Source organism: Perca fluviatilis, chromosome 2 (assembly GCF_010015445.1).
Source record: "Perca fluviatilis chromosome 2, GENO_Pfluv_1.0, whole genome shotgun sequence".
Taxonomy (NCBI): domain Eukaryota; kingdom Metazoa; phylum Chordata; class Actinopteri; order Perciformes; family Percidae; genus Perca; species Perca fluviatilis.
Window position 1 is genome coordinate 18418469 of NC_053113.1, and position 12935 is coordinate 18431403.

The window sequence follows — 12935 nt, forward strand, 5'->3', positions numbered from 1 at the left end:
ACAGTTACATTAAAACTATTACACCATGAAACACTGAACAAAACTGCATTAAAAGTGCGTCAGGAGACAGTGAATCATAGTTCTAACTATAATAAATAGCTAGATTTATGTAGGCCTATTTTAAGAAGTATAAACGATATGAACCTAAAAATGTAAACAGTGGCGGAATGTTGAGTATGCCTACTTAAGCACAATGTGTGTAGGCCTATACGAGTATTTCCATTTTATGCGACTTTCCACTTCCACTCCACTGCATTTCAGAGGAAAGAAATCCTACTTTTTACTCCACTATATTTATTTGATTGCTGTAGTTGTTAAGTGTTGTAACAGTGTTGTTAGGATTAGCAATCTGTAATAATATTCCAACAATAGGCTATAATATTCCATCATTGCTATGATAAAAACCTTTTGAATGGGGCAATTTTCCATAATGAGCACTTTAACAATAAATTAAATTCGTGTATATGTATGGTACTTTTACTTCAGTAAAATGTCGATGACTAAGCATTTTTTTTCATTGTAGTAGGCTACTGTTACTTTTACTTAGCCTAAGTAAAATATTGAAATACTTCTTCCACGCCTAGAACACAGATGAGAGATGAATATATTTTTCTCTCTTTTTCCTCTCTCCCTCTATCTCTTTACTCTTTATTTACGCCTGGATATGAACTAACTTATAATTTAGATGATAAATAATGTCAGATTTTACCATTGCAGATAAAAAATACAAAATACTAAGTAATATATTGACGCCATTGCATAGCCTACTCACTGGTCTATTAGATAATATTAAAGTGTTAAATAAATACAATAAAGTAGATCACTCTGAACTTTCCTCTCTGTGGACTCACTGTCAGTCATAATATACATTACCATACAATTATTTTATTGACATTGCTCTATTTTAGCCCCTTTATCTTTGTATGTATTACAACGGTAATAGGGTGCAATGGAAACTAATTGATTTGACAAAATGTGTGTTTGTGAATGCCCTCCACGCAGAGCATGTGATGCAACTAATTTATTTCTCATCAAGCGAGATTTCTGACTTTGAATTTCATCCCCCGGTAATGGATTGGACACGGAGATTCAGTGTCGCTTTTAAAGAAAGGGGCCGAGGTATGCATCATGCCTTTCTCTGTTTTCCATTTGCCCCCTCTTTTTTTTCTTGGCTGTAATATCCAATTTCAATAAGATCACTGACACTCCCAAATCGTCACGTTCGTCTGCGTAAAGACTGATGGTTTCTTCCTTTCAGTACAAATACAAAACAAATATTACTATTATAGTCCATCCTAATAGTTCATGCTTTATTTTGTTACTCAAACTGCTGAAAAAATTAAGGTCCATGTGTTAACAGTGGCCTATTCATTGATTTGCCTAAAGCCCGAAAACACGAATAATAGCTTACCACTCATTTGATGATAATGTGGCCTGAATTGGGACTCAAATAACACCTAGTATAGTAATTAAGCCATATTCTTCAAAGCTTATCGGGTTCATTACAAATTTACAAACTCACATTTCCCCTCTACTTGAAGCTATGTTATGACAACTTGCAGGAGTCATTCATGTCTAGGCATGATAATAATCCTCCGCCTGAAGATAATGACATCCTTCTTAGCAGGTGAAAGCCCCCCCGTTAGCCCTGCTTATTTTAAACTCAGCGTCCACCCATTGTTCGCGCGCGTTTTTGACAGCAAAGTCAACATTTGAAGTGCGTTTTTTTCCAAAGCAACTGAAAGAGGCGAATGTTTAATTGAAGCCTACTTAGCCTGTGGGACATCTCTTCCCTGTAAAGTAAGGTAGATGACAGGGACTCCGATGGGCACCCCCCGTCAGGCCCCCGTTATGAATAGCCCATAGGTGTGTGGGTTGAGACATGAAAGTGCTGACCATGCGCTGGGTGTGCTTTTCAGCTTTAGTTTGGCATGAGTCACACAAAGGTGTCAGGGCTTTTTTTTTGCAGGCGTTGAACTCTACTCCACGATTTCTTTTTTTTCATATAGGCCTGGGTCTATAAATTTGATCATAAATCGATTTACCAATTTGCTTTGTTGTCTGTACCTTGATTGCCTATTGATACCTGAGGTAAAACCCCACCTGATCAACGTGAGGAAAGGTCGGCCCAGCTGCGGCTCTGCCATGTGTCCGAAATCACATGGAATGAATAATTAAGTTTGAATAAATCCAAACGCCGTCTGTACTCTGTTCGTGCATCGGTGCAAAGAATCAACATTGATGCTAAAATCGTGAGGACGCGGAGTGGCCTTTCTTCGAATGATGGACAGTGAAGTAAAACGACCTTTTGTCTGATTTCAAAGCTCAGGAGCGGAACCTTTGCTTCAGTGATTGATTAGGGACTAAAGGATGCTGTGACCCAAGATACTCAGCGCATAAAAAGAGAGAGGGTCCATGGCTACACTTTAAAAGAAACAACTCACCACTCCACTATTCTTTTTTTGGGCGGTGACAATATTGATTATTAAACATTTTTAGATGGAAATACACCCACTTCTCTATAGTGGCACTGAGCTAGACTGGCTTTACGGCCGCCCTGGCGTCGTATCCTGCTGTGGCGCACGTCCCCCTTTAGACTGTTCTCGGCTGGCTGGTGCTCAGTCTGAAAACCACAATAAATTCCTTGAGGTGCACACACTTTAGCACCATTTGTGTCATATATGAGGCCATGGGGTGGAAACAAATTAGGGGTCGTGTGCGACGGCATGCATTAAACAGTTTACTGATAATAGTACGCACAGATTTGTGACCAGATTAGCAATGGAGAATTCTCAATGACGAATATCTTGTTTGTCTTATCAATTCAGATCTGAAAAGCAAAAGTTACAAATTTGGGGTTTGTCTCATAGGCTACTGTATTTTTTTAATACGGACATAATCCAGGTTTGTTTTTGGTTTTATAATTTGAGAGTTTAAAAAAAAATTCAATAGAAACCGTATAGCCAAAAAGAACAATGTCAGGAACATTGGTCTCTGTGCAAATGTGACCTATTGTGAAATAAACTGATGAAATATGAAGAACCTTTCAGTCAGCATTGAATTTGGTCGAGAAAACGTGGCTGGAAGTTATGGTGTCAAATAATATATGATCTATATCTACAGATCCATAGATGGTGTCGTCAATAAAGTAAAACATATAATGTATATAAAACAAAATAATCCCAATGCAATGCAATTACAGCAGCCCAGCAGTAATTCTATTATTATAAATGCTCAGTTTTATTTAGGATTGAGACTCTTAGGTGGGTTGTTTTTCTTAGGCCTATATTATTTCGAGGCTGTGCTGGTGCTATATTGGTCTGAAAGTGTTTTCTAATATGTTGTAATTTACATATAGGCCTATAAAGAAGCAATATGTCACAAGCAAAAGTTAGTGACATTGAATTTTCTGTTACATTGGCTTACATCACACATTACACAGTTTCTGGTCAGTGCATGCAGTGTAGGAACATTGTCTATGTATTATTCCTATCCTTTTTTTATTTTATTTTAGAATAGAGTGAGTGGACGATGATTCATCGACTTAGCCTAGTGGGGAAAAAACTCACATCAGGACCAATGTGTGTCTGTGAAAAATAGTTTGTGACCTACTAATAATTTACCACATTAACCAAATAATTATACCTCGTGGTGTGTTGCTCCACTTTCCTCCCAGTAGTTCACTCAACGCATAAGCAGCTTTTGAGACTTTTTGGTGGTTAAACAGTACATGCAGTGACTCTGCCATAGCTTTGGGTTTTGTGAATTGACGCCCCTGTCCCATCTGAGCGGAACTGTGACAGCGTCTCTGATAGGACAGAAGTTTTCAGCCTCAGCCAATCACCGCACCCCACTGCGTACCGGGTGTAACCTCTCGACCAATCACAGCCAGGAGCGCTGACGGGGCGAGAGAAGAGCTCCGCTACTTTTGACTGTCTCCTCTCACTTTGAACCAGTGTCAACAAACAACAACAACAATATTTTCGTCCTAGCAGCATCGCCTTGGCAACCTAATTTCGAAAATCTCGAATACTGGCGAATAAAACGGAGGAGACTGAGAAACTAAGTGTATCAACATCAAAAACAATTACATTTTCTTCTTTTTTTTGTCGTCACATTTGACTCCTTAGAGGGTTGTGGCTGTCCAGGGATACATTGGTGCTCGGCTGTAGCCCGGGTGCGGCTAACTAAGGCTAACCGAGGCTAACCTTTCAGGAAGCTTCCTCACAGGAGAAAAAGGCGATTTCAACGACGACCTCCTGCTGCAAACTCGGTGTTGGAGCAGCAGCCTCCCCGTTAGGAGGAGGTATCGTTAGTCACTGGGGTGTTGGAGGTATGACTGCGTTGGCGGGGTCAATACCCAGGATGATGCGACCCACGCTGGCTCAGAACTACCCCCGCAGTGGCTTCCCACTGGAAGGTAAAGCATCACATTGCCGAAGGAAGGTTGCCCTGGATGTTGACGGAAGATATGTGGGTTTCAGTGCTAGTTAGTCAAAAGTCACTATTACTTTTTATGTAGCCATAGACCTTAACATCCAATCTTCTCCGTTACATCGGTTAAGGTATTTCACTGTTTATTTCTCACAATCTTTGGTGTAATTTGAGCAACTTTTAGCAAACTTGTTTGCAGGCTAGGTATAGCCTGTGAAATAGAGGCTATTAACATTATGTTTCGTTTTTACACATTACATAATGTTAATGTTTTAATGGGATAGCCTACTTTTACGCAGTATGTTTGTTGTCAGCTGTTATTGGAGCAGTAAAAAATAAAACGACTGCTTCATATTGTTATTGGTGTATTCAGTTACATTTGGGGTCGGTTCAAACTTTTCCTTCTCCTGGTGTTGTGTAGCTTATAACATAGCATGCACTAGATCCCTTTGGTGACACGTCCGTTTCATATTTTGATTACATAGTGTCTACCCCGTTGGGTCAAGGCCGTGTGAACCAACTCGGAGGAGTTTTCATTAATGGCAGACCTTTGCCCAACCACATCCGACATAAAATCGTGGAGATGGCCCACCACGGCATCAGGCCGTGTGTCATCTCCCGACAGCTCCGGGTCTCCCACGGCTGCGTGTCCAAAATCCTGTGCCGGTACCAAGAGACGGGCTCCATCAGACCCGGGGCCATCGGTGGCAGCAAACCCAAGGTATGGACCAGAGAAAGCAGATCAGAGGCTCCTGTACGATATTTGTAGCCTCTTTGTAGACTATGTAGGCTAAACCATTTTGATATAAATTCATAAATTTAAATGCTTTGGCTTATTCTTAACTAAAACATTGACTTGTTGATTTTTTAGGTTATAGCATGTAAAGGCAATGTATGCATTGTGCCCCAAGGGCCACAGCAAAGTGAATAAACACTGCGACTTTTCTGACCTTTGAAGCAGGGAACAACGCCGGACGTAGAGAAGAGAATAGAAGAATACAAGCGGGAAAACCCGGGTATGTTTAGCTGGGAGATTCGGGATAAATTACTGAAGGATGGGATATGTGACCGCAACAACGTTCCTTCAGGTAAAAAAGGGCAGTCATGGATTAATTGAAATACTACTATAATAATTATTATTATTATTATTATTATTATTATTATTATTAGGCTGTTATATATTTGATTTGATTTTAGTTTACATTCTATCTTTTTTATTTCTTTATATTTTATAAATTTGAACTTCGACCACAACAGGTTATCATAGCCATACTCGAAAATGTTTTATACATTTATACAATAAATAAATAAGTAAAGTAAAACAAATATTTCCCCATTTACCAAATCTACTGTTTCTTTCAGTGTTTTAATTTCAAGAGACTTTTGCCAACTTAATATAGACTATAGGCTTTTTTTATTATTTCAGATCAATGGCCTTTTTTTGTCATATTTTAATAGTAGTGCCAATTATTTTGAATTAAATACACTACTTTGTGAGTCTCATTTCCTTTCTTGTATTTCTATTTTTGTAATTTCTACTTTTTGAACGAACTTTTGCAGTGAGCTCCATCAGTCGCACCATGCGGAGTAAGTTCGGGGGGAAAGGCGATGAAGAGGATGATGAAGAGGAAATCGAGAGGAAAGAGTTGGAGGAGAACGACCGGAGGGCCAAACACAGCATTGAAGGCATTTTGGGAGACAGATGTGAGTGAACTGCTCGAGTTATTTTGGCTGATGTAGAAGAAAAAAAGTTGGCTGCTAACTTTAGCTGGGGTTATCTATTTCATATCAGTGACCCCCACACACGCAGTGGAATCATGTTTGATCAGATACGGTCTCACTGAGCCCATATGGAAGGAATATGATTATAATTGCTATTTATATAATTGCTAAACTGTCTATTTAAAATGTACTTTGGGAATATTAGTATAGCGACAGTGAAAACGTAACAGGCTACTTATCCACGTATATATTATCTAATTGGGATAATTTTCAGTGACTTAAATTATAATAGAAGATTTCCTTCCCATTTTGCAGGGTGACTTCAAGAAATCTGTGAAACGCTATCAGCCCCTCCAACCTGTTGATTGCTTTGGAGCAGGGTGTAAAGGAGAATGGTTTTCTTTAGTCGTGTAACTAGCCTCTCTGTGGAGTTTTAGCATGCTGTAAAGTTGTTGGCTGGGGGGTGGAGAGTGTGTGTCGTCCTTTGTTGGGAATTCTTTATCGACCATATCTCTTCAGCTAATGCTTTTCCCATGAGGCCATATACCGTAAATCAAACAGCAGGTGATGGCTTTGTGCGGGAAAGGAGAATGTGGAGTGCGGGTGTGGATGTTCAGCAGTGGTTTAAAAGCAGTGTGGATGAATAACAGTAAGTCTGCACATTAGTATGCACCTATTTTAAAACTAATGTAATTCTTGTGGATTCGAGAAGCCGTCCACATTATAAATGATTCCACTATATTTGAGTGTAATGCCTTAATAAATTGTGCGTGGCAGTTGGCTATTGTTTTATGCAACAAATCAATTTGTATTAGTGTTTCAAACAGCGTTCAGTGGGACCTCCTGCAAAAGCTATTCAGCCTAATAAAAATCATATATTTTATATAACACGTGAAATTCATTCAAATGCAATTGAAGTTGTTTTATTTATTTTTTCTTATGGATTTAAACAAGGCCGAATAGACTGAAACCAAATTCAAACCCAAGGTGATTTTTCGAAATATATAATATAGTGACATCAGACAGTGTATTCCTGTTTAAGAAAAAATAAATCCCCTCCTGCTAACAGAGACTCTGAAAGATTTGACAGTGTATAAGCCAAATCTAGTTTAAAACTGCATAAAGTGGTATAGGATGTGTTGCAAGCCAAGGAATAAAACATATTTCTTCGTTTTCCTCGTTTCAGTGTCACAGACAGAAACAGTAGCCCAATTGTAAATTTGAAAGCGGTCGGTTTGGGGCTCATTATACAGCTAGCTACATTAGGCCTAGTTAGCTTATTTTTAATGTCATTACTTTACTTTTTTGCCTACGTCATTAGAGTGGAAATTCGACGCGCTTTAAATGGGTACTTTCCAAATTATTACAACCTCCATGATCAGTCGTCTCGCTCGTTTGTAGAAACCAAACTGTGCTTGTCATCACTTAGGGGATGCAACCAATTTAAACGTTTTTCTTTTCACTTTGGAAAAGTGAATTATACTTTTCAGTGGGCTCAATGTGTGACAGCTAAATTGAAATGTGGCAATGCGACTCCGGGGGAAAACACTGGAGGTGATTGGACAGTTCACTCTCACGATACTGTAGCCTATAATGTTAAGAAAGACACATATTTCATATTTTAGCAGTTGATAAGCTAGGTACTTAATAATCTACCACCCTCTATATAGGATAGCACCAGAGACTAAACGACCCCCAACATGAGTTGTTCATATAGTTTCCATCTCTTCTCTTTCCACTTTTTAAAACAGTTTTAAGCAGCGAAATGTCAACATGTAGCTAGCCCACCATTTCCCTGTAAGCACCTTCTTCTTCGTCCCTGCATCAGTCAAATAGGGGAGGAGAGATAAAGGACTCATAGTCTGAGGAGACAAAATGTCCCCCAGATGAGTTGATCAAACATTTGTTCAACGGTTTCCAACTCCTCACAAAGACACGCCTCGCGCGCACAACGGGACGCTCAAGGATGAACTTGGGAGACAAAGACGCGAGAGTCTATTTGGGGCTCACGCTTGGGCTGCGCGCGGACAAAAGGCCAGCTTGGAAACAGCTTTGGCCGTCGCTAAAGAAGAAGGCAACCTGTTTATAATTCAGTCAGAGAAAAAGCTTCTCCACAGAAAAGCCCGACAAAACACACTATGAGGCCGCAATGAAGGATGAATTATTCAGGGAGCGCTCCGGCACGGTTTAGAGGGCCCGTTCACCGAGAGAAAATGGCCGTTTTCACCTACAAAATGTTTCCTTTTGGGGTCGGCTAAAGAAGCCCACTGCCATTCACAATGACAATTGAGGCCTCTGAAATCCACTCACGTATTGCCCAAGGATGCGTGCTCGCCCCCAAAAACCTGCGCACACGTGTGCGCGCACAATTACGCATTGAAAACTTTCCCTCGATATAAGACGTAGCCTACTCTTTTCAAAGTAAAATGTAGAATGCATTTTTTTTTTATAAAGGCGCACAAGAGGAAGACACACCACCCTCTAAACTAACTATCAAATTATCTTCGGGGTCTTTCTTTAAAAAAAAAAAAAAAGGCCCACATTTTTTGTTTTTTCTGACGTCAGTAAACTTTTTTTTGGCTTTCCTTTTGCATCTGTAATGTCAGAGCTTTAAAAAAAAGAAAAAGCAACATTGTCTGATTCAGCAGCTTTTGAAAAAGCCTGATTCCTGTGTTTATCATAATATTCGGTCTGTAATCGGCCTTGAAGGATGATGCTAATAATCCTGAGTCGTCTCCAGCCTGTAACTTATGGTCTATTATTGATTCTTTGATGAATCTCGGCCTTGGCCCCTCGAACATTAATAATGTCTTTTAAATGATGTCGATATTGTGCTATGTCACATTTAATGACGGAGGGAGTGTATTAAAGAGTTATTTCGGTGAATGGGGACCAATGTTCTCCCCGGAGAGCCCCGGTCTGGCCCGGAGCGCAGCTTCACAATGGGGGCCACGGCCACCCGTCCTGCACTGCGCTCGAACCCCCCTCCGCCTCCTCCTCCTTCTCCACCACTTGCTCCCCAAATCTCTTCAAGCAGATTAAATCGACTCTTTTATTTCATCTCACTTTCATCTGGAGAGCAACACCGCCCCTCTCCCTCTGTGTCCTGCTCTCTCTCTGTTTCTCTCAGCCTGCGGCGCACAGCTCGTTTCATATCTGGCTCCATCCTCCGGAGCGCACAAAGGGAAGTCAGTCCAGTTCCATAACGTTTCTAATTAAGTTCTTTATTAACCGTTTGCGGTTTGATTCTAAATATATTAAGTTACAATTTCAAAATGTCATGCCTAAAAAAAGTATTGCAGTAAATATGATAAGTAGCTGATTCTGATTTCAATGTTTCATCTGTTATTTTGGCCACCACCTTTATCTATATACTTGTGAAGTTGTCTGCTTTGGAACAATACATATTTGTTGTAACTTTTTAATACAAGATAACTTGAGTTAATATATATTAACAGCAAATGAAATGACGCCAAATTTCAAAATAACACCAGTGCATTTTCTAAGCATATGCACACCAAAACTTATTTTTCAAATACCTGTTGGTTACTTTTCTGACTTTCTTGAATGGTGGCTTCAGAGCATTAATATATGGCCAAAGGTGACAGTTATTTTAAAAAGGCACTACAGTCTGTTGCTCAGTTAATTAAATATTGAATGGTAATATTTCAAATGTAATCTAAAGGCGTATCTTTTGACATTGCAATATAAATTCAACCACATTTTCTTCCAAATTCCCATTCAATAAATAAAGTTAAACACAGAAAGAAATTCCTACTCAAAAAACCCTCCTCCCATGTTCTATTAAATATTTATATATCTGGCAGTAACATTGGCCCTCCAGGCCTTTTCCTGGGCTGTACCAAACTCCCAGCGTCATAGTAATTAACCCTGGAGACAAAGTTAATGATTAAAAAGACGTGGTGTCCCCGCCTCCTCCCTTCTCCTGCTTCACATTTTCACAGTGTATCTTTTAGAGTCCATACTTTGTTAGGTGAAATTAGCCAGATAATACAGAGGAGCCTTGTTGAGGGCTGATACATTTCCATTTAGGCCGGCCGTGTGTGCGCATGCACACGCACACACACACACACACACACACACACACACACACACACACACACACACACACACACACACACACACACACACACACACACACACACACACACACACACACATTCCACTCTGCAATGCAAACAGTCAAAGGGATAACTTTATTTGGTGAAAGGGGATCCTGGAAAGGGCTAATTGAATAAGCCCAGGATCTTTGAAAAACCTCTACCATGGTGAGCGCAGTCATCATGTCATAATTAGGTTTATTGAGGCGCATTCCTTCAATCTGCCTCCATTCCCCCGGGCTCATTGTATCCAGGGCCCAGGCCAATGGCTGGAGGACAAAAGGGAACCGTGAGCACACAATACATGAAAGAGCCATAAAGATTTAGCTTGCTTTGTCACAGAAACGGAGTAGGACTTTGTTTGTGTAAATAATGCGAGTGAATGAAGAACTTGGGTTTCTCTGCCACTTGGGGTGAAGGATGGCGTGCTGCAAATGTAATATGTGGGCACAAACTGGATCAGTGCCAGGGCATAGAGAGGAGGAGAGGAAAGAGAGGACTGAGGGAGGAGGAGTGATAGGAAGAAGCAAGGGAGCAGAGGTGGAGGCAGAGAATGGGTTGAGAGCACAGACGGAGCAGTGTGTTAAGTGTGTGATGATGGATTTCGCAGAGGCCTTTGACCAAAGACAGACTTTTCTATTAACTTTTGTTTACCAGCTGTTTTCAGTTGTTATCTTAACAACTTTAAGTACTCAGACTGTAACGTGTTCACTGATAACACTTTTCCATGATGACAATATTTGCAAGTAACTTTTTATATATCTTTCCAGTTGCTCATTATTATATGTTTTTGCATACTAAATGAACGATCAAGGAGCTCAATTTCTTTGCCTTTTTGTTTTACTTATGGTGGCTTTTAAAGCAGTGTTCTGATATACGCAACAGTAGTCATCAAAGAACACACAGATTTAACCATTTAGAATTTTAAATATGATATTTATTGTAAAGCTCAATCTTAATCGATAAGTCGATCAACAGAAAAATTATAGCTAACTATTTTGGTAATAGATTGATCGTTTAGGTCTTTTATTTTTAGCAATTGCCCCAAATTCTCTGGTTTTAGCTTCTACAATGTGAGGATTTGGTGCTTTTCTCTGCAATATATTTGGGTTTTGGACTGTTGAACGGACAAAACAAGACAGATGATGACACTTTGGACTTTATGAAATTTGAATTTGCATTCATTTTTTCCTTTTCTACCATTTTATAGACCAAACGATTAATTGAAACCGAGAAAATAACCAGCAGATTAATTGATAACGAAAATTATCTGTAGTTATAGCCCTAATAAGTTGCCAGTTGCTGTTTCTGTCTCATCAAATTTGACAAGACAGAACCAATAAGCTCTCAATTGGATCTTATTATAGCTATTGGCTATTACTGGCCTGAGCCAAGTGTCTGGTGAAGAGGGCTCTGTCTGTCTGTTGAAAGAATGAATGTGTCACTCAGTGAGTCCCTGGGCACGAGGGCAAAGGGGGGCATGAGGGCCAAGTGGCGAGCACCAAATCACTCTCCTCTACCCTGGGGCTCTCTCTGTCTCTCTGTCCCTCTGTCCCTCTCTCCTCATCCTCCCTCTCTCGTGAGTTTTTTCTAATAAGCCCATGCATGATGACTATTCAAGCATGAAAACATAGTTATCTGCAAATGAATGGCTGCTCTATGCTTCATTAAAGCCTCTTTTTCCTTTCACACTCTTATTGTGACCCTCTGATATCAATTCAAAGGGCAATTAATGAATGCACACCAACTTTGAAGTCAGGGTGATTTCTGAGAGGGAGGGGGCTTGTGCGTGTGTGTGTGTGTGTGTGTATGTGCATGTGTGTGTAGGGGGGAGGGGGCAAGGGGTATTTAGGGTATTCCCCCTTCAAGACCCGCTGTAGCGCCCCAGCCTTCACCCGTGATGGACTAGCCACATTGAGCTGAGAGTGAGCGAGCCCCAAAGACGGTTTGAAGGGAGTGAAAGAGTGAAAAGGCCCAGCGAAGGTCAAGTAGAATGGCTCGCCTTAGAATAAGGCCCCTCTTTATCTGTTCCAAGTATGCACTATAGGCACAACAGCTGGGGGGAAAGGGGGAGAGAGGTTGTTTTTTAATGTGCATGAGTGTTTGTGTGTGTGTGTGTGTCTGAGAAAGTAAGGAAGCATGTGAGTGCGAGGGTTTTCCTCTCATGCATCTGCCTGTGTTTTTGCGAACATGGTTGTTTTTAAATGTGTGTGTGTGTGTGTGTGTGTGTGTGTGTGTGTGTGTGTGTGTATGTGCATGTGCATGTGTGTGTATCAGGGGTTAGGGTTAAGTGTCAAAGTTGTCAGAGGCCAGCCGGAGGCCAGTAAATGCAGCATCTATGGTGCTGAAGTGGGACAGGCAGCTGTCAATCACCTGACTGATGAAGCCTGACTTTCATTCAGAGCTTTGTTAACTAATTAGCCCAGAAGCTTTTGTGTCGTGTCGGAAAAGAGGCTTAAAATTTGTGTTTAAAATGCTGTAGTCATAGCTTTTGTAATGTGCACACTCTCAAACTTGAAGGCCCCAAGCAGACACAGAATTGTGGTTTTTGATTGGTTTAGATTTGTGTTTAACACTACTGGTGTTCAAGCTTTACAGTGTAAGCTACAAAATGCACTGTGTGATGAAAATAATCCATTTTGTTCGGGATTTTTTGCA

The 12935-nt window shown here is 40.4% G+C and overlaps 1 protein-coding gene across 8 annotated transcripts in view; it reads left to right on the forward strand.

Moving 5' to 3' along the window:
- The first annotated feature begins 3928 nt into the window (after nt 1-3928).
- The window catches only part of pax3b (paired box 3b), a 25523-nt gene continuing 16516 nt past the window's right edge, over nt 3929-12935 (forward strand). For 2 of the 8 annotated variants that reach the window (XM_039790893.1, XM_039790918.1), the window contains exons 1-4: nt 3931-4420; nt 4920-5155; nt 5393-5450; nt 5995-6138. In XM_039790893.1, the coding sequence (XP_039646827.1) occupies nt 4336-4420; nt 4920-5155; nt 5393-5450; nt 5995-6138 (523 nt within the window). In that variant the 5' untranslated portion in view covers nt 3931-4335. Of the gene's footprint in view, nt 4421-4919; nt 5156-5392; nt 5523-5994; nt 6139-6471; nt 7008-12935 lie in introns of those variants that run through there. The other 6 variants (XM_039790869.1, XM_039790884.1, XM_039790911.1 and 3 more) reach the window with 5 other exon arrangements.